Source organism: Tamandua tetradactyla, chromosome 19 (assembly GCF_023851605.1).
Source record: "Tamandua tetradactyla isolate mTamTet1 chromosome 19, mTamTet1.pri, whole genome shotgun sequence".
Lineage (NCBI taxonomy): Eukaryota > Metazoa > Chordata > Mammalia > Pilosa > Myrmecophagidae > Tamandua > Tamandua tetradactyla.
Window position 1 is genome coordinate 51947556 of NC_135345.1, and position 26531 is coordinate 51974086.

The following is a 26531-nucleotide window of genomic DNA, read 5'->3' on the forward strand; positions in this document are numbered from 1 at the left end:
GACGCATGAGCAAAAAGGAACAGGGAAGCCCCTAATGAGTTGCTTGGCTGTCATGCAACCACCAAGTTCTGAAAAGGGAGGGGGTCTCCCGTAATGTTCTGAGAGGGATGGTTAAAAAGACATTGTATTCATGCAGGCAGGCTAGAAAAGGCAAGGAGAAATGAAGAGCCTGACAAAACCAGAAGCTGCTGTCCAAGTAAAATGGTTATTCTTTCTGTCTATTCTGTTAGCTGGAGTAATTGAACCAATACTATCTTTATGGAAGTCACTATAAAGGTCATGCTTTGTTTAGATTTAATTGGAAAATTATACCTTCTGAGATCGAATTCAATGCAGCATCATTAGGACTTGATTAGCTCAATATGGAGTAATGTGAAAATATCCAATTCAGAGGAGAACATGTGGTAATGAATTCATACATTTTTATTCAAATACTCTGTTAATTCTCTAAGCAGGTGTGATTTCCATTAAAAAAAAAAGAGAGAGACCTGGATAAAAAGAAGAGAGTCACTTTAAGCATCCTATAGTTGTACTGGAGAAAAGGATTAGTTAAAAGGCTTATCAATGCTCCCCTAACAGTCATGTTTCAAGAAATCTAGGAGATAGAAACAGTTTTGCAAATGAATGAAATTCTATATTAGAAGAAGGCAAAAAGCCATTGCTAAATGGAATTAAAATTGAAACACTGATGTCAAATCTCAATATAATCAGAAAATTCTTAGCTTTTCTGAGAGATTTCTAAGATGACTGCTTCATAAAGAAATCAGAATTTTCTAGAAATTTTAAAATAGGAACTCATTTTTACTTGAAAAAGTCCCTATGCAGAAAAATTAGCCAACTATACCTTGCAGGGTTGCATTAGGTTCACAAAGAAATGTGTGAAAGCATCATAGAATTGATTAGTACTTATGCATTTAGCCCTGCTTCCCTCTTCTACTTTTATAAGTGTTTTTACATATTTTTATCTTATTTAACCCTCATTCACCCCTTCTATGATGGTCTGGAGTTATGTACTCCAGAAAAACATGTTTTAAACTTAATCCATTCCTATGGGTGTGAATCCATCGTAAGTAGGACCTTTTGATGAGATGACTTCAGTTAAGGTGTGGCCCACCTCAATCAGGATGGATATTAATCCTATTACTGGAGTCCTTTATAAGCAGAATGAAATTCAAATATATAGAGAGAAAGCACAGGAACATCCAGAAACTGAAAGCCAATGGAACCAAGAAAAGAGAGGCCAGGAGGGGCTGACAATGTGCATTGCCATGTTACAGAAATGCTAAGGACGAAGGATTACCAACAGCCAGCCTCAGAATACCATTCTTAGGGAAGAAAGCATTGCCTTGATGAAGAATTGATTTAGACTTCTAGCCTCAAATTTGTGATCCAATAAATTCCCATTGTTTAAGACAATCCATGGCATGGCATTTGCTGGAGCAACCAAGGAAACTGAAGCATCCCCATTTTCAAGATGAAGGAACTGAGGCCCAGGCAAATTCAATGCCTACTTCAAGGATTGTAAATGGTAGCATCTGAGTCTTAATGCAGGTTGGTACAAAGGTAATACTTAAAGACATTTTGCCTTTGCCTCTGGTTTAACAAATTTAAAATGTTCTACACCAGTAACTGTGGCTCTCAAGGAAAGGCAATAGTACCTTAAAGTCTAAGGACATTATGGAACACAATTTGTGCCTCTGTTGATACAGAATCCCTTATAATCTATTATAATCTCTTTACTCATTTAGGATACCATCTTTCTATATTCACAGACATTTCCTAAATCCATTTGACCTCCCAGTGTCAATCAATTTTCATTAAGCTAGTTTTCAAAAGAGTTTGAATGATGTGGCATTGACATTGGGTACTCATTTTTTCTTTACTTGCATAATGTTCACTTTTCAGCTTCAAGGTAGGCTAAATTATGGTGGTGGCATGGCTTGGTGAAGGACATTTGCATCCCAATTTGATGTTCACCATAACCTCTAGAAGGAAGGAAGGAAGGCAAGTACTAAAGCACAATGACTGTGGAGTCAGGGACTAGCTTAGAAGAACAGAATGATTTAGGGTGAAAAGCTGGATGTGATAAGAAAGGGTTATTATAGAGTGTGATGAGTACTGTCACAACAATGACAATGACACGTAACATTTATTGAGTACTTCCTATGTCCCTGGCACAGCTTAGAGTGCTTTACTTACATTCATTCATTTAATCCTCACAACATCACTAGGAGGTGGATCCTATTGTTTTCACTGTTTTATGAATGGGTAAACCAAGGCACAAAGATGTGAAGTATTTGCCCTCTTTGAGTCAATGGGATTTTAATTCAGGCTATTTAGCTCCTGAAAGCCTATGTTCTGCTTCTAGAAAAATTTCCTCCAAGGCTAAAATGTCCAGTGTAGAGTTGGTTCCAGGAAGTTCCTCCCAAAGTTTCAATTCCATTTGTTAAGGTTTTTTACTTCATTTAAAAATTTTTAATTTTAATTTTTTTTGAATACATTATAGCCCCAATGACAGCTGATGAAAAAAAATAGAAATTCCTTGAATGAAAGTTACAAACCTATATTGCAGTAACACATCAATTTTATCAAACAACCTATACTGATTTTAAAAATGGTCACTTGCTTGTATGTAATAGTTCAGTGTTCTCACTGAACACTTGTGTTTTAGTTTGTTAAAGCTGCCAGAATGCAATATACCAGAAATGGAATGGCTTTTAAAAAGGCAATTTATTAAGTTGCAAGTTCACAGTTCTAAGGCCATAGCAACATCCAAACTAAAGCATCCAGAGAAAGTTACCTTAACTCCAAAGAAAGGGCTGATGAAGTTCAGAGTTTCTCTCTCAGCTGGGAAAGCACATAGCAACGACTACTAGCTTTCTCTCCTCATGTCATAAGGCTTCCCTGGGGGTGTTCTCCTCCTGCATCTCCAAAGATCTCTGGCTGTGTGGGCTCTGTCAGCACTAAAGTTTTTTCCAAAATGGTTCCCTCTTAAAGGAGTCCAATAGGCAAGCCCACCTTGAATGGGTGGAGACACATCTCCATGGAAATTAACAAATCAAAAGCAACCACCCACAATTGGGTGGGTCACTTCTCCATGGAAACAATAAAAAAGATGCCACATGGCAATATTGAATAAAGATTAAAGAACATTGGCTGTTCTGGGGGTACACGACAGTTTCAAACTGGCACAACTAGTGTAAGTTAGAGAGTGGCAAAGAAGGCTGATGAAAGTAAAGGTGTATTAAAGGAGATGGATCACAAATGATGCCATCATTTCAGTTTATTAATGACTACTAGTCTGAGAAGGGGCTGTCCTTTGAGGAGGGGCTGTAATGAGGAAAATGCCTCCTATCTATGCCTTCTTTATTAGCCTGATAATTGGGACCTAACTATATGCAGGTATTGAAAAATGAAACCAACATTTTTATTACCTTAGTAGCATCTGCTAAGTGACTATTTGTAAAAATTTTCTACTTACACATCTGTGTATGTTACAGGGACATTCTTTTTTTGTAACTTTTTATTTTGAAATAATTTAAAACTTACAGGACAGCTGCAAAAATAATACAAACCCAATACAGATAACTTCAACATACCTCCACACCCTCAGAAACTCAGATCCACCAATTTTAACATTTGCCACATTTTACATATCTTCTTTTCTTTCTGTCTATCTCTCTGTCTATCTATCTATCTATCTATCTATCTATCTATCTATCCATCTATTTTCTGATCATTTGAGAGTAGGTTTCACACATCATAATCCTTGAACACAGGTCTCGTTGGCTAAAAGGTTAATTCCAGTAACGTTGAAGAGGCTGCTCTCTTAGTGATATATCAGAGCAGAGAATTTATTATGTTCAGCTTCCTTAGGTTCTGTGCATAGATACTCTCATTAAAAATATAGCATAGAGTAGATAATTGCTGTTGGAATAAGGTCAAAAGTGTAAAATATATAAAAGAATATAGTAGCCAGGAAATAATCTGATTCATATTTTTCATGATATATATCTACAAAGGCAGCCTGAGGCAATAGATATTCATCCCTAGAAAGAGGTCTTGTTTCAATCTCTCTTAAAAGTACATTCACCTGCATACAGACATACCTCAGAGATACTGCAGGTTCAGTTCCAGACCACTGCAATAAATCAAATATCTCAATAAAGTGAGTTATGCAAATATTTTGGTTTTCCAGTACATAGAAAAGTTATGTTTATACTATACTGTAGTATACTGTGTGCAATAGTAAGTGTCTAAAAAAACCAACAAACATACCTTAGTTAAAAATACATTATTGCCTGAGATGCTAATCATTATGCGAGCCTTCTGCAAGTTGTAGTTTTTTACAACTTGCAGCCTCAATGTTGATGGCTGCTGACTGAGCAGGGTATTGGTTGTTGACGGTTAGGGTGGCTGTGGCAATTTCTTAAAATGAGACAACAATGAAGTTTGCTGCAATAATCAACTCTTACTTTCACAAAGGATTTCTCTGTAGTATGCTGTTTGATTGCATTTTACCCACAGCAGAACATCTTTCAAAACTGGAGTCAATCATTTCAAACCTTGCCACTACTTTATCAATTAAGTTGATATAACTATTCTAAATCCTTTGTTGTAATTTCAGCAATATTCACAGCATTTTCACCAAGAGCAGACCACATCAAGAAACCACTTTCTTGCTCAACCATAAGAAGCAACTCCTTATCCATTATAGTTTTATCACAAGGTTGCAGCAGTTCAGTCACATCTTCAGTGCCACTTCTAATTCTAGTTCTCTTTTTTTTTTTTTTTTTTTTTTTTTTTTTTGGTTTTTTTTTTTTTATTAATTAAAAAAAGAATTAACAAAACAATTAGAAATCATTCCAATCTACATGTACAATCAGTAATTCTTAATAACATCACATAGTTGCATATTCATCATTTCTTAGTACATTTGCATCGATTTAGAAAAAGAAATAAAAAGACAACAGAATAAGAATTAAAACAATAATAGAAAGAAAAAAAACAAAAACAAAAAACCTATACCTCACATGCAGCTTCATTCAGTGTTTTAACATAATTGCATTACAATTGGGTAGTATTGTGCTGTCCATTTCTGAGTTTTTATATCCAGTCCCGTTGTACAGTCTGTATCCCTTCATCTCCAATTATCCCTTCTCTTTTTTTTTTTTTTTTTTAATTAACGGAAAAAAAGAAATTAACCCAACATTTAGAGATCATACCATTCTACACATGCAATCATTAATTCTTAACCTCATCACATAGATGCATGATCATCATTTCTTAGTACATTTGCATTGGTTTAGAAGAACTAGCAACATAACCGAAAAAGATATAGAATGTTAATATAGAGAAAAAAATAAAAGTAATAATAGTAAAATCAAAACAAAACAACACAAAACAAAACAAAAACCTATAGCTCAGATGCAGCTTCATTCAGTGTTTTAACATGATTACTTTACAATTAGGTATTATTGTGCTGTCCATTTTTGAGTTTTTGTATCTAGTCCTGTTGCACAGTCTGTATCCCTTCAGCTTCAATTACCCATTGTCTTACCCTGTTTCTAACTCCTGCTGAACTCTGTTACCAATGACGTATTTCAAGTTTATTCTCGAATGTCCGTTCACATCAGTGGGACCATACAGTATTTGTCCTTTAGTTTTTGGCTGGATTCACTCAGCATAATATTCTCTAGGTCCATCCATGTTATTACATGGTTCATAAGTTTATCTTGTCTTAAGGCTGCATAATATTCCATCGTATGTATATACCACAGTTTGTTTAGCCACTCTTCTGTTGATGGAGATTTTGGCTGTTTCCATCTCTTTGCAATTGTAAATAATGCTGCTATAAACATTGGTGTGCAAATGTCCGTTTGTGTCTTTGCCCTTAAGTCCTTTGAGTAGATACCTAGCAATGGTATTGCTGGGTCGTATGGCAATTCTATATTCAGCTTTTTGAGGAACCGCCAAACTGCCTTCCACAGTGGTTGCACCCTTTGACATTCCCACCAACAGTGGATAAGTGTGCCTCTTTCTCCGCATCCTCTCCAGCACTTGTCATTTTCTGTTTTGTTGATAATGGCCATTCTGGTGGGTGTGAGATGATATCTCATTGTGGTTTTGATTTGCATTTCTCTAATGGCCAGGGACATTGAGCATCTCTTCATGTGCCTCTTGGCCATCCGTATTTCCTCTTCTGAGAGGTGTCTGTTCAAGTCTTTTTCCCATTTTGTAATTGGGTTGGCTGTCTTTTTGTTGTTGAGATGAACAATCTCTTTATAAATTCTGGATACTAGACCTTTATCTGATATATCATTTCCAAATATTGTCTCCCATTGTGAAGGCTGTCTTTCTACTTTCTTGATGAAGTTCTTTGATGCACAAAAGTGTTTAATTTTGAGGAGTTCCCATTTATTTATTTCCTTCTTCAGTGCTCTTGCTTTAGGTTTAAGGTCCATAAAACCGCCTCCAGTTGTAAGATCCATAAGATATCTCCCAACATTTTCCTCTAACTGTTTTATGGTCTTAGACCTAATGTTTAGATCTTTGATCCATTTTGAGTTAACTTTTGTATAGGGTGTGAGAGATGGGTCTTCTTTCATTCTTTTGCATATGGATATCCAGTTCTCTAGGCACCATTTATTGAAGAGACTGCTCTGTCCCAGGTGAGTTGGCTTGACTGCCTTATCAAAGATCAAATGTCCATAGATGAGAGGGTCTATATCTGAGCACTCTATTCGATTCCATTGGTCGATATATCTATCTTTATGCCAATACCATGCTGTTTTGACCACTGTGGCTTCATAATATGCCTTAAAGTCAGGCAGCGCGAGACCTCCAGCTTCGTTTTTTTTCCTCAAGATGTTTTTAGCAATTCGGGGCACCCTGCCCTTCCAGATAAATTTGCTTATTGGTTTTTCTATTTCTGAAAAATAAGTTGTTGGGATTTTGATTGGTATTGCATTGAATCTGTAAATCAATTTAGGTAGGATTGACATCTTAACTATATTTAGTCTTCCAATCCATGAACACGGTATGCCCTTCCATCTAGTTAGGTCTTCTGTGATTTCTTTTAGCAGTTTTTTATAGTTTTCTTTATATAGGTTTTTTGTCTCTTTAGTTAAATTTATTCCTAGGTATTTTATTCTTTTAGTTGCAATTGTAAATGGGATTCGTTTCTTGATTTCCCCCTCAGCTTGTTCATTACTAGTGTATAGAAATGCTACAGATTTTTGAATGTTGATCTTGTAACCTGCTACTTTGCTGTACTCATTTATTAGCTCTAGTAGTTTTGTTGTGGATTTTTCCGGGTTTTCGACGTATAGTATCATATCGTCTGCAAACAGTGATAGTTTTACTTCTTCCTTTCCAATTTTGATGCCTTGTATTTCTTTTTCTTGTCTAATTGCTCTGGCTAGAACCTCCAACACAATGTTGAATAATAGTGGTGAGAGTGGACATCCTTGTCTTGTTCCTGATCTTAGGGGGAAAGTTTTCAATTTTTCCCCATTGAGGATGATATTAGCTGTGGGTTTTTCATATATTCCCTCTATCATTTTAAGGAAGTTCCCTTGTATTCCTATCCTTTGAAGTGTTTTCAGCAGGAAAGGATGTTGAATCTTGTCGAATGCCTTCTCTGCATCAATTGAGATGATCATGTGATTTTTCTGCTTTGATTTGTTGATATGGTGTATTACATTAATTGATTTTCTTATGTTGAACCAGCCTTGCATACCTGGGATGAATCCTACTTGGTCATGATGTATAATTCTTTTAATGTGCTGTTGGATACGATTTGCTAGAATTTTATTGAGGATTTTTGCATCTGTATTCATTAGGGAGATTGGTCTGTAGTTTTCTTTTTTTGTAATATCTTTGCCTGGTTTTGGTATGAGGGTGATGTTGGCTTCATAGAATGAATTAGGTAGTTTTCCCTCTACTTCGATTTTTTTTGAAGAGTTTGAAGAGAATTGGTACTAATTCTTTCTGGAACGTTTGGTAGAATTCACATGTGAAGCCATCTGGTCCTGGACTTTTCTTTTTAGGAAGCTTTTGAATGACTAATTCAATTTCTTTACTTGTGATTGGTTTGTTGAGGTCATCTATGTCTTCTTGAGTCAAAGTTGGTTGTTCATGTCTTTCCAGGAACCCGTCCATTTCCTCTAAATTGTTGTATTTATTAGCGTAAAGTTGTTCATAGTATCCTGTTATTACCTCCTTTATTTCTGTGAGGTCGGTAGTTATGTCTCCTCTTCCATTTCTGATCTTATTTATTTGCATCCTCTCTCTTCTTCTTTTTGTCAATCTTGCTAAGGGCCCATCAATCTTATTGATTTTCTCATAGAACCAACTTCTGGTCTTATTGATTTTCTCTATTGTTTTCATGTTTTCAATTTCATTTATTTGTGCTCTAATCTTTGTTATTTCTTTCCTTTTGCTTGCTTTGGGGTTAGCTTGCTGTTCTTTCTCCAGTTCTTCCAAATGGATAGTTAATTCCTGAATTTTTGCCTTTTCTTCTTTTCTGATATAGGCATTTAGAGCAATAAATTTAATTCTAGTTCTCTTGCTATTTCTACCTCCACTGAAGTCTTACACACCTCAAAGTCACCCATGAGGGTTGGAATTAACTTCTTCTAAACTCCTATGAATGATGATATTTTGAACTTCTCTGATGAATTTAAAATATTCTTCATGGTATCTAGAATGGTGATTCCACTCGGAAGGGTTTCAATTTATTTTTCCAGATCCATCCAGAGGAATCACTATCTATGGCAGCTATAGCCTTATGCTTTCCTAAAAGAATAAGACTTGAAAGTCAGAATTACTCCTTGATCCAGGGGCTACAGAATGGATGGTATATTGGCAAGCATCAAACATCACTGATATCATTGTACATTTCCATAAGAGCTCTTGGGTGACCAGGTACGTTGTCAATGAGCAGTCATATTTTGAAAAGAACATTTTTTTTGAGCAGTAGGTCTCAACACTGGGCTTAAAATATTCAGCAAACCATGCTGTAAACAGATGTACTGCATCCAAACTTTGTTATTCCATTTATAAAGTACAGACAGTAGATTTAGCATCATTCTTAAGGACTCAAGGATTTTCAGAATGGTAAATGAGCATTGGTTTCAACTTAAAGTCACCAGCTGCATTAGGCCATAACGAAAGAGTTAGTCTGTCTTTTGAAGTCAGGCATTGCCTTCTCCACTCTAGCTATGAAAGTTCTAGATGACATCTTCTTTCAAAAGAAGGCTGTTTCATCTTCATTGAAAATCTATTGTTCAGTGTAGCCACGTTCATCAATTATCTTAGCTAGATCTCTTGGAAAACTTCTTCAGCCTTTTATACCAGTACTTGTTGCTTCACCTTGCATTTTATGTTATGAAGATGGCTTCTTTTCTTAAACCTCATGAACCAACCTCTGCTAGCTTCAAACTTTTCTTCTATAGCATAGAATTGAATGTAGTTCGGGCCTTGCTCTGGATTAGGTTTTCACTTATGGAAATGTTGTGGCTGGTTTGATCATCTACCCAGACCACTTAAACTTTCTCCATATCAGCAATAAAGCTGTTTTGCTCTCTAATCCTTCATGTGTTCAACTGAATAGCATTTTAAATTTCCTCCAAGAGCTTTACCTTTGCATTCATAACTTGGCTAACTATTCAGTGCAAGAAGCAGAGCTTTCAGCCTATCTGAGCTCTATCCACAGCCTTCCTCTCTAAGCTTAATCATTTCTAGCTTTCGATTTAAAGTGAGAGATGTGCAACTCTTCCTCACATTTGAATACTTGGAGGGTATTGTAGGGTTATTAACTAGACTTATTTCAATATTATTGTGTCTTAGGGAATGAAGAGGTCTGAGGGGATGGAGAGACATTGGAGAACAGCCTGTCAGTGGAGCAGTCAGAACACATTTATCCATTAAGTTCATGGTCTTATATGGGCATGGTTTGTGGTGCCCCAAAACAAATCACAATATCAATAGAAAAGATCACAGATCACCATAACAGATTTAATAATAATGAAAAAGTTTGAAATATTGTGGGAATTACCAAAATGTGATCCAGAGACACAAAGTGAGTGCATGCTGTTGGAAAAATAGTGCAGGATATACTTTTCGTTTGATGCCAGGTTACTACAATTTGTAAAAAAAACTGTATCTGGGAAGCATGATAAAGCAAAGTGCAATAAAATAAGGCATTTCAGTTATCACATCAGTATAAATAAGTCTATGAGGTATGTAGGGTACATAATAACCTCATTAAAAAGAGAGGGAACTGAAACCCAACATGGGAATATTATAGCACAGGGAATTTGACTATTTGAGGACACTATCATTTGCTAGCTGAGTGGAAGTTACTGACACTCTCTAAGCCTCAGTTCACTTATCTGTAAATTGCAGATAATATTGGTATTGGGTTGTTGTGAAGTTAGGTGGAATAACTTACAAATACAGCATTATTATAGTAGTGACTACTGCATGGAAGGTAGTAAAAAAACAGCCATCACCATTTGGGACAGCAAACTGTCTTGCCTTTATCTTTTTCCTGTCCTCTAAAGATATATTTTGTTTACTTTTTTTTCCATATCCTGGAAACTCCTTTGGCCTGACTATTTGTCCCTATTGGAGTTCCACAAAATCTCTTTCATGGCAATTTTTTTTTAGTCATCTTTTTTTTGTATTTTGTATTTTTTAATCTTTCATAGTAATTTAACACCAAATTAATATCTCCCTTCTGTGTGTTTTTTCTCATTCTCTTTAAATTTTACATGGGCATATTTATCTCTTTGAATTGAACTATATATCAGTTCTGAGGACTGCCATTATCCATTCTGCACCCCCATCCCCAGCACATGCAGGAAAACCATGTTATAGTGCAATTTATAGAATTCAAAGGAAAGTTTTTAAATTTGCTTATTGAATTCTGTTCTTTGTCTTACTATATTTTTCCAAATTGAATCCTAATCTAGGCTTAGAGTATATAAAATATATCTGATTAAAATTAACATTCTACAATTAGTAAGATAGAAAATTCCCAACTACTAGAAGTATCTGTTGACACAAAGTAGCTGTGTTAATATTATTTTAAAGCAGGAACCAGGTGACATGAAAAGGCATAGAGATTCCATCCCCAAATATCTTTTTTACCCATTGTAGTCCCAAGACAATTATTACTTTTTTTAAGGTTTGGATATCAATGCACAGAAGTGTGACAGTATTCTCAGTAAATTTCCCCATAGGAATCATGTTACTTGAGAATGGCACTCATAAGAAAAAAAAATTGAAATAGTGCTTTGCATATTGAAAAAATTCCTTATTGAATTTCGTAAAACAGAAGGCACTATTCCAAATATGAAGTATAGATTTTGTATTCAATTTATGTACTAGCTTTGAAATGTGAAGTGAAAGTAGTTTACTCATCTTTGGAATTTGAAGCTTTGCTACTGGATGGTGTGGATTTGGAGAAGGGAAACTTGAGTTGAATTACTGTTTTGTTATTAACTAGCTGAGTGACTTGGATTAGTCACTTAATGCTTTTTGGATCTTAAGTCTCTTATCCTTAAAAGGAGGAAGTTGATCTGGCAATCTTCAAGGTCCCTTTCAGTTCTAAAATTTCCCATTAGTCAACATTCAATTCTCTTTAAAGAACAGGTAGCTAGTGCCTACTCTTTGAAAATATGGTGCAAGATCCTAGGGTGATAGATAAAATAAGCTTCCTGCCCTCAAAAGTTTATAATTTTCTATTTGCAGAATATTATGTAGTTGTAATTATACCTGTTTTATTATTCACAGAACAAAAGGGGCAGACTAACGTTCTGCAGACTAAGAACGAACTTTGTTTCTTAACCCCCAGGCTATAGCTGACCCATTATGAAGAGTTGGGTGAATTGCACCCTAAGTCTCTACTGTGACCACGATGTTTATAAAAAACAAAGGTTTTATTTTCTATACATTTTTATGTACCCCTCTCAAATGCCAGCTGAGTCCTGGTGCAAGGGACAAAACACCTGGCAGTTTCCTGCCCTCATGTAGCTTAATCATTATACATATCATTATAAAGGTCTCTGCAAATGAATCAATATTGCACATGGCTGGCAAAAAAAACTGGGCTTATTTTAAATTACAGACAAGCCCATTACTCTGCAAAATAGCATCGGTCTCAGTCTCTGAAATGCAATGATAAACAGTTTTGAAGCATACAAATAATACAAAGATTATTTATATAAACTTGTATAAATGATACATAATTTATTTTCCCCCTAGATGTTGAATAGTTTGAGCACAGAAATGGGATAAAGTATGCAGGAGCAACATTTCCACTCAGCCTGAGGCCGGGTTACCTACAGTTAGAGCTGCCTGATTCAAGGAGTCCAGCTCCCTCTGGCACAGCTGAGGTTCTGTCAGGTTAAGGTTGGGCAACAGGGACATTTTATGAGAGATTCTTGTCTTGAGAAGCAGCTAGGTTTAATTCTGGATTCTGTTACATAATGTGATTCATAAATGTTTAAAGATAGAAATAAAATTATAAGTAAGTGATTTATTGATGAGAAATTAAGGATTAAGAGGGATGGAGAATATTACAATGGGAGTTGCGTGGGACACAGAAAATGGATTATCTGTCCTCTGTTCTTTCAAATCTTTTGCCTGGGGTAACATTTACGTCCTGAGTTGAAACCGAAATTTCAGAACTCTGGAACTCAAAGGCCTTGTCTGTAGAAATCTAATATTAAATGACCAATAGTTCTGTTACCTGTTGATTGTGGTGTCATCTTTTCCTCGACGGGGGAATCCATGGAATGTGCTAGCTGCGGGCTGGGGAATGGTCTCTGGCATACTGGAAAGTGGTGCATGTTTGTTTTTGGAGTTGGGGATGTCGGGGAGGAGATCCTCCGTTAATACATCAAAATATTATTGGAGAGTCTGATGCGTTGGCTTGAAAGCACCGACAAAACGAGGCAGAACTCGTGAAATGGTGCGAATTCTAGACTTCGGCAACTCCAGGGTCAGAAGAATTCACCCAAATAAACGCCTTCCTCTGCCAAATAACAACAGCTAGCTCAATTTCTAGGGGGACACAATCAATGACTTATGTTGTCTTCATTCACGCTACTTGTCCTTCGCGGACTGGTGACCCGTCCCCTGGACTTGCCGACGTGCAGCTGAGCCCGAAGGTCAGAGCGTGGCCCTGGGTTTCCTGTTACTGACTGACAAAGCCTGTAGCATTTGAAACCTTTAGAACAGCCCTTTTCTGACGAAAGGGGAAGAAGGGTGTTGACTTCGGAAAAGAAGTACACTTTGAAAACGGGGGATGGATTGTTGTACAAGAATTGAAAATCTGGTCCCCACTAGAGGGCTTGCTAGAAATGAAGAGGTGACGATTCTCTATCCAGTTTCCAGCCGTGGGAACCAGCTGGAAAGAGAAGTCCGGGTCCAAGTTCGGCGCGGGCCGGGTTCTTGCCGACAGCCGCTCTGAGGTGTGAGAAAAGTGGTGGGAGACCGGGAGCCTCAAGCCGGGGACAAGCCATGGGCTAACTTCCCTAGTCCGTGCCCCGGAACACAAGCTGCCTGGCTGCGCTTCCCCTTCTCAGCTCTTTAGGGAACACTTCTCTCGCTTTGTTTGAGACGCCTACCCATCTTTCTCGGTTGGTCTCCCGTTCCTCCAATCCAGCCCGCGACGGGGCGGGGCCTCAGGGTCTAGGTGGACAAATTCCCCAGCCTCGCCCCTACACGCGCTTTCGGACTCCGGGGGATGACTGACAGCAGCCGGGCCCAACCTGCCACTCGAGAGCGTGGCCTCCGCCAGGGGCGTTGCGGAGACTAGGCTCCGAGGCCAATCGCATTGGCACTCAGGCGGCCGGGCCTCTTCGCCAGCTCCAGACGCGGGCTATCAGCACTCATTTTGTCAAATGAGAGACCGGGAGGGGCGGTCCCTCAGCCGAAGTTCAACCAATGGAGAGGGCGAGGTGGGAAGGCCTGGAGTGCCTGGCGGCGGGTCCACAGCTCCCGACCGCGGTGCTGCGAGCTGGTGGGGGGACCGCGAGGCGAGCGCGGGAGCCTGGGCGGCGAGTGGGGTGTGAGCTGTCCGAAAATGCACTCGGATGCCGCCGCTGTCAGTGAGTAACGGAGCGAGAGAGCCGGGGACACGCAGCCGTCTGCACTCTCTCCTCTACTCCCGCAGGTTCCCGCCCCTCGCCTCCCGTCCTGAAATGCTCTGGAAGACCCTGCCCGGGAGCCACCCCTTCCCCTCCTGGGGCTGGGGCGGGCGGTGACGCTGCGGGCGGCGCGGGGCGGGGGCGGGGGCGGGCGTGGGGGAGGGGGCCGGTCTGTCGGGGGATGGGCGGAGGTGATGGGGGGTGGGGACTAGCTCCTTTTCAGTGTTGGGGGAAGGGGGGGCGGGACGTGCGCTGAGGGCCAAGACCCGAGTGTCCGGGGTGAATGGAGGGGGAGGGGGAGGCTGCGGCGGCGCTTGCGGGGAAGGCCGGGTGTGTGTGTGTGTGTGTGTGTGTGTCGGGGGGTGGCACCGGCGAGAGGAGGAAGGGAGGGAGGGAGCGAGCGAGCGATCGGGGCGCCGGGGTGAGGATTTCCTAGGGACTGAGCGGCGCGGGCGGCTTGGTGAGAAAGGCGGGTGAGTGCGAGGGGAGCGCGGGGGAGGGACAATAGGAAGAAGGGATATAGATGACGGGGGTGGGGGGAACAATGGGGTGGGGGAATGGGGACTGCGGCCGAGAGCCGGGCCGGAGGACGGGCACGGGGAGGGGGGCTGATGTAACGGGAGAATGACACGGTGGAGGAATTGGGGTGTGCTGGGATAGTTGGGGAGTCCCGTGGGCGGAAAAGGCAAAGGAACGGTGGCGGTAGGGTGACAACGAGTGGTGGGAGAGGAAAAGACGTTGGGGGTAATAGGATGGGGCAGGTGTTGGGATGACAGGGTAACTGAGAATAAGAAGGAGGGAGAAGGGGAGGGTCTAGACTAACTGGATGGGGTTAGAAGAGATACAGTGGGGGTGATGAGCTAGTTGGGGAGGAGGTGGAGGGTGGGAGGAGCTGGGGTAGGGGGAGGAATGTCATGTCTGGATTCGGGTCCGGCGCGGGGCTGGGGGGGCTGTTGGGCTGTGTTTGGGGAGGTGCTCTCTCCTTCCTTCCCCTCCTCCCCCAAACCCCCTATCAGGGCAGGGTCCCTGGAGGGGGAGGCTCCGAGCTCCCGGTGCGAAGATTGGAGGGGGCGGGACTGAAGCAGGGGGCGGGGGAGGTTCGCGAGGTTGGCGCTGGACGCGGTCCCCCCCTCGACCGGCGGGAAGCGAGGTCAGCGCTGGCGCGGGCTCCCGCTGCGAGACCGGGAGGCGGGGCAGGGGTGCGGGCTGCGGCTTCTCAGCCGAGGGAAGTGGAGGGGGCGGACCCTGGAGTTCGGGTGTGGGTTTATGCGAATGGGAGGTGTCGGGGTCCCTAGCGGTCGGTGGGTTTGGCAGAGCCTGTGACGCAGTTGCTTAATTTCTACTCGGCAGGTGTGGACGCTGGTGCCTTGAGACCTTCTGCCTTGTAGAGAGGGCCGGGCTTGAGGCCGCACGCAGCTCTGGGAAGGGGCGTGAGCTCTCCCCCCGAGAGCTAGGCGAGCGCTTCAGGGGTTTCCTTTAGGGTCTGGCTCCAGTTGTCGGGTGTGGGAAAAGGCAGTCCCGTGGAATTCTGGGACTTGTAGTCCGGGCAGCGCCGGGCCGCGGTTGGGCGGGGTGCACGTGGGTATCTGTGGAAACGAGTCCCAGAATGCAGCGCGCCCCTGGGATCCTCCCCGTTCTGCTAACTCGTGCTTTATTGCCGGTCGCCCCGAGCGCGCTCCCGGGAGGCGCTCCTGTCGCCCGAGACTGGAGCGGTTCCCTGGACCTGAGTATCGGCGGAGATGGAGAAGCCAGACTAAACACAGACTGTCTTTTAACGTTTGAATTCTTGACCCCCGCTTTAATTGTTTTGCTCTGTATTTGGTGAACTAATTTGTGGAATAAATGCTTACTTTGTCTTCAGTGTAGAACGTAGGTTTGAAAAAAACAGAACACACTCCAAAGCAGCATTTAGGATGGTGTATTGGGCATCCGTTATATTCAAAGCCCTAGGTTAGAAGGTTCAGTCTTTTAGCAATCTGGGAAAGCAGATGAGATAAATGTAACGCGTGTGAGGATAACGTGCGCTGTACGTTTGTATTTCCTGAGCTGTTTGATGGCCCAAGCATAAGGGCACTTTTGAAGATGGGCTTGAAATGAATTGAGTGATGATGGAGTTTAGAGATTAATGGGTGAAATTGTCCTATTTATAAAGCCGGTATGAAAATGCGAAGGTGAGCAAAGGGAATACGTGATGTGTTCAGCTTTCGATGAAGTGCGGGAAACAAATGAAACTTGAGGAAGGTATTAGCTTTTTGTGTTGTTTTTGTTTTTTTGGTTTGTTTTGTTTTTAGCCGTAGGCTCTAATTCCTTCTATCTCTTTAATACTAGAATCCTTCCTCTCCGTCTGAAGACTTTCCAAATAGCAGATCCTTTGTCCCTTGCTTTTACCGTTTATATACGATGATTAAGAATACCTCTAATGCAGAGGGGCCGTAAGATTAGCAGAGACATGGCAAGTTATTTTATGTGATATGAGAAATTATGAGCTATTGTTAGCATAGTCATTAGAAGAATATCATGACGGTCTTAATGATAAAACTTGCTAAGAAGTCCTAAAATTTGAAAGCTTTTGGGTATGATTACAGATATATCGAACTTACATATTTAATTGTAATGGTGGTTCTTTTCATAGTGAGAAATTGGGCAGTGTATGGTGTTTTTTGGGAAAAAAATTTATATGTTTGTCATTTTATTTCATCTGGAGGTGAAATATCCAGGAAGCCCTTTGTAATATGTGCAGATATGTCATATAGGCATTTTTCAAAAACTGCATTTAATCCTGGAAAGGATCTTTAATATTTAATAATCTTTAACCAGTCTTGCAAAGGGTAAAGTTATAGGAGCTGGTATTATCTCCAAGAAGGTGTTTTTTGAAGAAAATATTGTTAGTCATATTTCTCGAAAAGAGAAAGTTATCCTTCTCTTCTTTTCTATTTTTTGTTACATCTTCCAAACAGGTGTCCTTTACACAGATTGACAGCCTCCCTTTCCCTCTCCCCAAAGCCTAGGCTCCTACACAGTATCATCTTACACTTTCTGTGCTGGTTTTTAGGTTCCGCTTTGACTTTTCGTCCTTTTATTTTCTTGTGAACTTAACTGTGTATTTATATGCATGTTTGTCATACTTTACCCAGAATTTCTGGGCGTTTTATATTGGAAAGGATTTTTAGGTTATCTTGTCTATATAACATTGCCAGAATTTCACCTCCCATAGAAGATTTCGATATATTTACCCTCTTCTTTTGTTGTTGTCTTCAAAAAGTGCCCCTACTTAGCACTTGGGTCACATTTTTTCAAACTTTATCAGTTCCTCCTTTTCTGTTTTTTATCTTTAGCTATTCCTGATAGCTCTTATTAGCTTATTGCCTTCTTCCTAGCTGACCATAAACATGTGTATTATACTCATGTCAATTGTAATAGCAATAATAATCTTGCTAAGCAGTATAAAAATCACCCTATCAGAAACTGACCTCATGATGTCCTCTGTGGTATCAGTTAGGATACATTTGGCGACTAAAAATGGCTTAAATAATAAGGTATATGCTTGTTCTAGAGATAGAACAAGAAATAATAAATCTAGAAATAGGTGATTTTAAGGCTGGTGCAGTAACTTCATTAAGGACCTAGCCTTTTTGCATCCTTTTTTCTTCTGTTCTTAGTATTAAGTTTTGCTCTTCAGGCTTGTTGCCTCTTATTTACAGTATGGTTGCTGTAGCACCAGACATCATGTCCATTTAAGAAAGCAAAGAGGCTTTCCTTTCCCTTTCCAACTCCCTTTTAACAGAGAAAGTCTTTTCTAGAAATTCACCTTAGGAGACTTCCTCTTCAGTCTCATTGGGCAGAATTTATCTCGTGCCACCACTAGCAGTGTGAGAAAGACATTGAGAGAGTGAAAGTTTGGTGTTGTTAAGCCTCTGCTGTGGGATGTGGTCTTTGTTAGGGTGGAAGAATGGTAAGGGGAATGCCCTGCGTTGGCAGCCGTCAGATGCAGTGTCAGTGGTATTTTTCTTTATTGCGTTTCCTTTCTAGTAGACCCTTTCTCTCCCTCCATCGAATCTCCAAAGTACTGCTTATTTCTATTACTTTTATCTTAATAGTTTCCTATTTACTTATTTCCCCTCCCAGTTAGATTGATAACCCTTTGAGATCTGGGACCATGTCTTATTTAGATCCCTTGTTTAGGCCCACGAATGTGTATTGAATTGAAAACGGTCAACTCTGGAATAGCTAGTAGAATACTTGGAAATTTTTAATTCTTTCTCTTGCTATCTAGCTTGCTTCTGAACCCATCATCTTTAGATTTTTTTTTTTTTGACTGGGCAGGCACTGGGAATTGAATTCGGGTCTCCAGCATGGTAGGTGAGAATTCTGCCTGCTGAGCCACCGTGGCCCACCCAGATTTTGTCTTTAGGCTTTCTTCTTTACCTTTTAGATATTTTTTTCAGGAAATATAGACATTGGTTTTATTCATTCTCTGCCTTTTTTTGACAGTCATCCATATGCAAATGAATTGAAATGTATATATATATTTTAAATACGTGCAGATGCATCAGTTTTGAAGAAGTCTTTGGTGTGTATAGTTTCTCATGGAGGAAGTGAAATGCAGGTGATGTGCTGAGGGCAGGGAAGCAGTGTTTGGGTACCATGTGTACGTGTCCACTTCAGAGCTGCTGTATGGCAGAGCCGGTCTGGAGAAGGTTAACGTAGGGGCTGACAGGCCTCATGTTCAGGGGCCTACAGTGTTTCTGCCTTCTGCTCTTTTCGTTTTTTGACCACATTTTGGTCCTAAGGGTTTATTTATGTATTTTTTAACAATACATTAACATTGTTTAAAAGCTTTCTGCATTTAGAAAGTAAAATCTGTAAGGTGGAGATGAATTTTCTGCAATGAATCTGATTTAATACTGATATCTTTTTATAGTTGGTCAGCTTGAAAGTCATGTTAATAGCTTTTCACAGCTTATTCTTTTTTTCTTGTTTTGATATTCAGGTTAGAAGTATCTCTTGAGACTTATTTTAAGTAGAACATGCTTATAAGGATAGGTTTTTTTTAGAAAAATGTATTGAAATAATTTTCAATAGAATTATGTATTTTAACATTCATTGCATGAATGTTTCAAATCTAAGGCTTTTTTTCCTCTGGTGTCCAGTATTCAAGCAGCGTATCTGTTCCTTGAGGTTTGAATTGCCTTTCATTTAATTAGAAAACCACGTTAATGAATTACTTTCAATTTCTGAAGGTAGGCTTGTAGTTTTTCAAACTAACATGCCAAATAAAATAGTCACCTAGTGATAGGAAAAAGACCCCACCCTCCCCAAATAGTATTCCTCTGGGTGTCCCTTTTATTTTGGTTCCATCTTTGAGAATTTTTCTTTTCTTGTGTATATTTGTTTGAAAGCCTTTCATTATTTGCTGGCCTGTATCAGCAGCATTTGCAGAGACAGGAATAATCCATTTATGATCATCTGTGTCAGTAGGGACATTGTCAGTCTTTTGGGCCCCTGTTCTTCCTCTCCCTTAGAAGGCAGAGCTACTTAGACTTGCCTGCCCCAGAATGTGAATTTGAAGCCTGAAGCAACTGATGGGAAGAAGCTCAAGCCCGAGGAGGCCATTTTGAAGAGCATGGTGACAGTGGTGTCAGCTGTGCTGTTTCAGGCCAGTGGTCCTGGCCACCGGGTCCAGGCCTAGCTGTGTTGATGGGGCACTCTGCCGTGTCCCCTTCGGCACTGTTTCGGTTGTGTAGCTGCCAGGCTTGGTTCTTTCCATGTCCTAGAGATTCTGTGAATGATTTAGTAGCCCCTTCTAAAAGATCTCTTCTCTGCTTAAGTTAATTAGAATTTGATTTCTGATGCTGGCAACTAGGAATTTTGACAGATTGAACACCCAGACGTGTTACTGGAGAAACACCGAATTAAAAACTCTTGTGGAGAAGAGCAGTGATCCGTCTTTTCACCTTGGTTGCCTGTGGACTCTGGTTCAAAGGCCTAGAGTTCTGGCTAGAAGTGACCGTGGGACAGAGAAGGAAACAGGCAACTGTTTCTGACATACAACTGACATACAACTGATGTCAGTTGTAGGTCTCTGGAGCTGCTTCGGCTGGTGGCAGGAGGGTCTCTGAACCCACACATCAGCCACCCTGCTGATTTCATTCTCCCAAATTCTTTATTGATTTCATTATACAGAGTTCTTTACTGCAACCTTTTCTTTTTACCTTTTTTTTGTCCCTGATAAAACAGATTTGAGGTGTGTGATGCTCAGGAGCTCATGCATAACATCTTGTACATCTTTTTGGATCTGATCTGAGCATATTAGCTATTTTAATATTATTTATGTTTTATAAATTTTTGGAATATTTGTTTTATTTCCTGTAGTCAAAAATTATATCTGATATACCTAATAGCTTTCTAGTGACCTTTATTGAAGTTTAATTTATCTACTATAAATTTGCACCCATTTTATGTGCATAGTTTGCTAAATGTATATGTGTATGTCCTTGAATGTATATATGGGTGTTTATGTACATATACATACAGGTGTAAACCACTACTTAAGTTAAGTTGGAGAATATTTTCATTACCCTAGAAAATTCGTCTTTACCCCTTGGCAGTCAACACCTTCCCTTCTCCCAGTTTTTGGCTTTTAATATGGATCATCTCAGGCCTCTTCTTGTCAGTTGAAAATTTGTCATTTTCTCTTCATTGGGGATATTATGGTATTTTTATTGAGCTGTTAAATCCATATAGAAACTTCCAGTGTTTTATACATTACAGTACTGAAAATTAACGCTTTACCACATGGAATTGTCTTGCGTTAGATGGCTTGTTCAATTGAAAAGTTTTCCAGTGTGATGGCCTTTCCTGCTTCTTTGAGGCCCAAAGACATACATTGTTAGGGTTTGTTTCTTGGATGTGATGATTTCTTTTGTTTTCTGGGTCAGATTGGGATCCTTATGGCATGGTTGTTGGGTGTGGACCCTAGTATAAAAATGTCTAGTTTAAAATTCTTTCTTTGCCATCTGTTAGCTCTGTGACCGAGAGTAAGTTACTTAACTTCTCTGTGTGGGCTTCAGAGTCTTGTATAAAAAATACCTACTACAGGGTATAGGGTTGTTCATTCAGCAAACAGATATTTGTTGAGCACCTGTTGCCTAGCAGCACCTGTTGTAGGTACTAAGGTGACCAGGATAGTCAAATTCTCCTCTTTTTGAAGATTTTTTTCTAGTATGGGAAGGAGACAGATAATAAGCTAAGAAATCATGTAGTATGTCAGATAATAGTAAGTTCTGTAGAGAAAAATAAAGAAGGGAAGGGGGAGAGCACAGGCACCCTGTTTAGGGGGAGCAGAACGTGTTGTGATTTTGACGAGCATGGTCAGGGAAGGCCTCACTGAGAAGGGTTTACATTAAGACCTGATGGAGGTGAGGGAGCATTTCAGGCAGAAGGAACACAAATGCACAGGCTCTGAATGTGGACGGAAAGGAGGCTTATATGCTTCTCATAGCAGGTGGGCAGAGTGGAAAGAGGCAGGAGGGGAGACCAAAGGGGTCCTGAGGATTAATATGATAAAACTTGTAATGTGTTTGGAAAAATGCCTGGCACTTTTTTGTTTTTGTTTGTTAATAATTATTGTGTGGTGACTGTCTCCTCATTTGGCTAGAAAGAGCCCTTTGAGGGCAAAAAGCTATCAGAGAGAAAAGAGCCAAGTGAGCCATCTCATGCACTCATTCAGCAGTTTTTGTTTTTTTTTCCAGAACAGTTGAAGTACAGAATGATGACTGCTGGGTTGGGAACAGATGGAAAATCATTAAAATTAGGTTTCAGATGAGGGTTAGAATTGTCATGTGAGCTCAGTTTTTGAGATTTTATGTGAAGAAAAGGATCATGATGTACATGCGTTCATGGGCGTGGGGTAGGAGGGTGCTTTCCAAGCATAGGGAACAGCATGGGTGACAAGACAGGACTGTGGCAGGAGGATGGGCATTTAGTAGGCCAGAATGAAGGAGAAGGTGAGGCAGAGGGGTGGGCAGGAGCCAGATGGAGAAGGGCTGAAAAAAGGCACCTGAGAGAGTTTGCAAGTGGAAAGGAAAAGAAAGAAGAGGTCAAAGAAGGTGGGGCAGAGAGGAATGGTGGGGTGTTAACAGGTATACAGTGCTTACTCTATTCTGGGATCTGTTTGCTTTGCCTTGCAGTAACTCATTTAATCCTCACAACAACCTTCTGAAGTGTGTTAGGTACTTTTCTTTTCCTCATTTATAGATGAGGAGGGTTAAGTAACCTTCTCAAGGTCACACAGCTTACAAATGGTGAGATGATTGATACTCAAACTTGGGCATTCTGTCTCCAAGGTTCTGAGTGCCTCACCACTGCCATCAAAATAATACTCAACATTTTATTTGTGCTTTTCATTTGATTCTTGTGGTAACCCTTCAAGTATATTGAAATTCCTTTTTTTGATCTCTGAATGTTGGCAGAGCCAGTTGATCTGATTATTTCCATTTTGCTTTTGGGTCTTGTTTTTGAGTCTCACCGGGATTTAGGATTTATGAATCTCTTCGACTCCTCTTTCCTCTCTCATTTTTGCCAGCATACTCACAATTACAGTAAATATTTAACAACTAATTCTAACTAGGCAACTATAGAATTGTGGCTGAGAAAAGTACTTCCAAACTTTTTCTTAATTCACTAATGAAATAGTCGTTTTTAATCTTCTTAGATTTTAAGTAGGTGTGTGCATTAAATAATGTTTTTATTGTGGTAATATATATATATGTATCAAGGAACATATATATATATATGTTACCACAATAAAAACATATATATATATATCAAGAAATTTGCTGTTTTAACCATTTTTAAGTATATAGTTCAGTGGTATTAATTACATGCACAATGTTATACTACCACCAGCACCAAAACTTTTTCAAGCCTCCAAGCAGAAATTCTGTACCCTTTAAGCAATAACTTCCTCTCAGCTTCTCCCCCCAGCCTCTAATCTACTTTGTGTCTCTATGAATCTGCTTATTCTAGGTATTTCATATAAGTAGAATCATGTAATATTTGTCCTTTTATGTCTGGCTTCTTTCACTAGCATAGTGTATTCAAGGGTGTTGCACATTGTCACAGGTATCAGAACTTCATGACTTTTTATGTGAAATCCTATTTCATTGTGTGAATATACCACTTAAATGCTTTCTTTTTATAGTAATTTTTAAACACAGGTAATATCTAACAACCTTGCAGAAAAGCTAGAAAATGTAAAATTTACGTGGAATTCTACCATCTTAGTAGAGCCATTAATATAGTTTTTGTATGATATTTTTGCATTTTTCTTCTTTTTTTCCTGTAGTTTAGGGTGCATTTAAGTAGTTTTTCTTCTTTAAAATCTCTTCTACTCCCCAAATCAGTCCACAGAATACTGTTCTTAATTAAATGGGAAGCTATGAGAAAGGGTAGTTGTACAGTCTGTCCAGCCATCTGGCTATTGAGGTAAAATTTTAAAGACCCTTTACCATGTCACTCCTTCCACTCTATTTTTTCTCTTTTAGATTCCATCTATCTTAATCTCTTCACTGTTCTAATAATAATATGGATAAAAATAACCAACCTTTATTGGTATATACTAGGTGCCAGCCTTGTGCTAAATGCTTTACATGCACTGTCTTGTTTAATCCTCACCACAGCCCTGTGAAGTGGGTCCTGTTATTTTGACTATACGTGAGGACACCGAGGCACTGTGAGGTTGGATAACATGTGCAGGTCATTCAGCTAAGAGGGCCGGCTGGCATTCTTTAACCTAAATCATATAACATTTTTGATAAAGAATTTTTCTTTACTTTGAACTACCAAGTAGTTCTTGTACTTCAGTGGGAAGGGGCGTGGGATGAAGAGAATGAATCTGGAGCCCCTTGTACCTTCTCCTGTTGGGTGTGCAGCCGGATTGGGTGTCCCGGGGTGGCTGACTCTTTTGAGATGGCACCAGCAGGCACAGGCAGCACAGGGGTGACAGGTGCTGGGAAATGTCATTTCTCTTGGGTAGAGGGTTTCTCCTCCAAGTCTCTTACATGGGTCCTGTGAGAATTAGGAGGGAAAAGCCAGCAGCAGTGTGCTTGGGCTACTTAAATATTTGGATCTTGTGTTCAATGAAAATGCTGACTCACTTAGAATGACCCACTTCCCATTCCTTATCAGTATCCCCCCTCCCATGGTTGGAAAGGCTTTTGTGCCTTGTAAGTAGCAACTATTTATTAATGAAAATGACATTAAGACTTTCCTCACCTCCTACTTTTTTTGTTTCATTTTGCTTAGCTTTTCAGCCTTTTCCCTGGGACCTTGATTACTTTTTCACATGCTGATAAGGCACATACATGAATGAGATAGATTTCCCGTTTGGCCTGTGCTGAGGTTGTTCCAGGAGTAGATTGGCTGCTGGCAGGTTGGGAATTGAGTCAAGGGTGAGCTTAACATAAGGGGTTTCCACTCTGGTTGTACCTTAGAATCACCTGGGCAGCTTGAGAAAAGCATGATTTTTTATTTAATTTTTAAAGCCCCATTTTTATCTAATTGATCTGGTTTGGGGTCCTGGCATCAGGATTTTTTTCATGCTCCCTGGGTGATTTAATGTGCAGCCCCTGAACTAGTTTTAAGTAGCTTAATTAATGGGCAAGATGGCCGTGGTTTGAGCTGAGGTTTCAAAAGATGCCTCTCTTCCATGTGTACTGTGCTGAGGGGATAGCAGAGACCATTCCTGCCCACCCTGTGACACAAGAGCCAGCACTCAGGTTTTGCTTACTGTGTGCCAGGCACTGTTTAAGTACACTGCAGCATTATCTCCTTTAGCCCTCATAACGTCCTTATGAGTCAGGCACTGTGGTTATCCATTTCATAGATAAAAGAAGTCTTACTTACAGCAGTGAAGGGTATGTAGTAGTAAAGCAGACTCACAGATGTACCCCCTTTTTTGTTTCCTAGTTTTGGGGTATGGGAAACGCATTCAAATTTTTGTGTTTTGATAATTTGGCCTCAAGTATGGATATATATTTTTACAAATGAAGCAAACACATGTACCATTTCGTATAGCTAATGATAATCCATTAGTATGCCAAGTTGTAAATTGGTGGTGTAGATAATTTAAAACACTACTTTTTATAGTTTTTAACCAGGAGATCACCTCATAGATCTTATATTTCAAGTCATTTTGAGGTAGCACTCATTTTAATGTAATCTTTTTTTTTCTTAAAATTGCATTTTGTACATTTCTTCTAAAATCATGTGTGATAATGTCTTTGAGCTCATATATGGATTTCTATTAATTTGCTTTCTGACCTGCCTCTTTACACTCTGGCTGTTGATATTAAGCAAATCTAATATTAGCATTTTAAACAGACTCATATCTTGCTGTCATGAGCCTCAAACTAAACATGTTTAGTCTGATGTGTAATTTAGTCTCCTATCGGCTTCCTCATTCCCTTCACAGCCAAACTCCTTGAACGCGTTGTCTATGCTTGATATAGGCTGTTTCCTCAGCCCCTGCCTGGTGCTTAGTCCACTTCATTCTGTTTTGTCGTCTGAAGCTTTGTGAGGTCATGGGGTAGCCTCTGTGCTTCCAAATCCAGTGACTATTTTTAAAGCATATTTGGCTATTTAAGGGTACCTATCATTGTGCCCGGCTTGTGCTAGTCTAGATATTGGGGATACATTGACGACCAAAGTAAAAGCAGATCTGCTGTCCCCAGGGAGCTTGAGCTCTAGGGAGGGTAACAGAGAGTAGAGATATAAATATGTACATAATAGAATGTCAGAGTCATGAAGTACCACATTACTGTATGATTCCATTGATACAAAATGTCCAGAATAGGCAAATCTACAGAGTCAAACGTAGATTGGTTGTTCCCTAGTGCTGAAGGGGCGAGGGAAAGAATGGGGAGTGAATGTTAATGGAGTGTTTCGGTTTGCTAAAGTTGCCTGAATGTAATATACCGGAAATAGCTTGGCTTTTAACAATGGAGATTTATTAAATTACAAGTTACAATTCCAAGGCCATGGAAATATCCAAATTAAGGCATCAATAAGAATATACCTTCTCTGAAGAAAGGCTGCTGGCATCTGGGGTTCTTTTGTCACATGGAAGCCACATAGCTGGCACCTGCTGGTCCTTTGCTCCCTGCTTCTGTTGCTTTCAGCTTCTGATTCCAGTGGCTTTCCCTCTGCGTATCCATGGGCCTTCTGTTAGCATTTCTCTATGAGTTCTCTCCAAATATCTCTACCTTTTATCCTCTCATAAAGGTCTCTATTAAAGTGTTAAGACCCACTTTGAATAGGCTGGGTCACATCTCAATTGAAAACACGTAATCAAAGGGTCTCACAAGAATG

General features: G+C 40.1%; 1 protein-coding gene across 15 annotated transcripts in view; it reads left to right on the forward strand.

Moving 5' to 3' along the window:
* DCUN1D4 (defective in cullin neddylation 1 domain containing 4) overlaps nt 1-26531 on the forward strand; it is a 144116-nt gene that overhangs the window by 7651 nt on the left and 109934 nt on the right. For 2 of the 15 annotated variants that reach the window (XM_077136835.1, XM_077136837.1), the window contains exon 1: nt 13990-14123. The exons of 2 other annotated variants lie outside the window; for them this stretch is intronic. In XM_077136835.1, the coding sequence (XP_076992950.1) occupies nt 14099-14123 (25 nt within the window). In that variant the 5' untranslated portion in view covers nt 13990-14098. 11 more of the 15 variants (XM_077136846.1, XM_077136845.1, XM_077136848.1 and 8 more) reach the window with 10 other exon arrangements.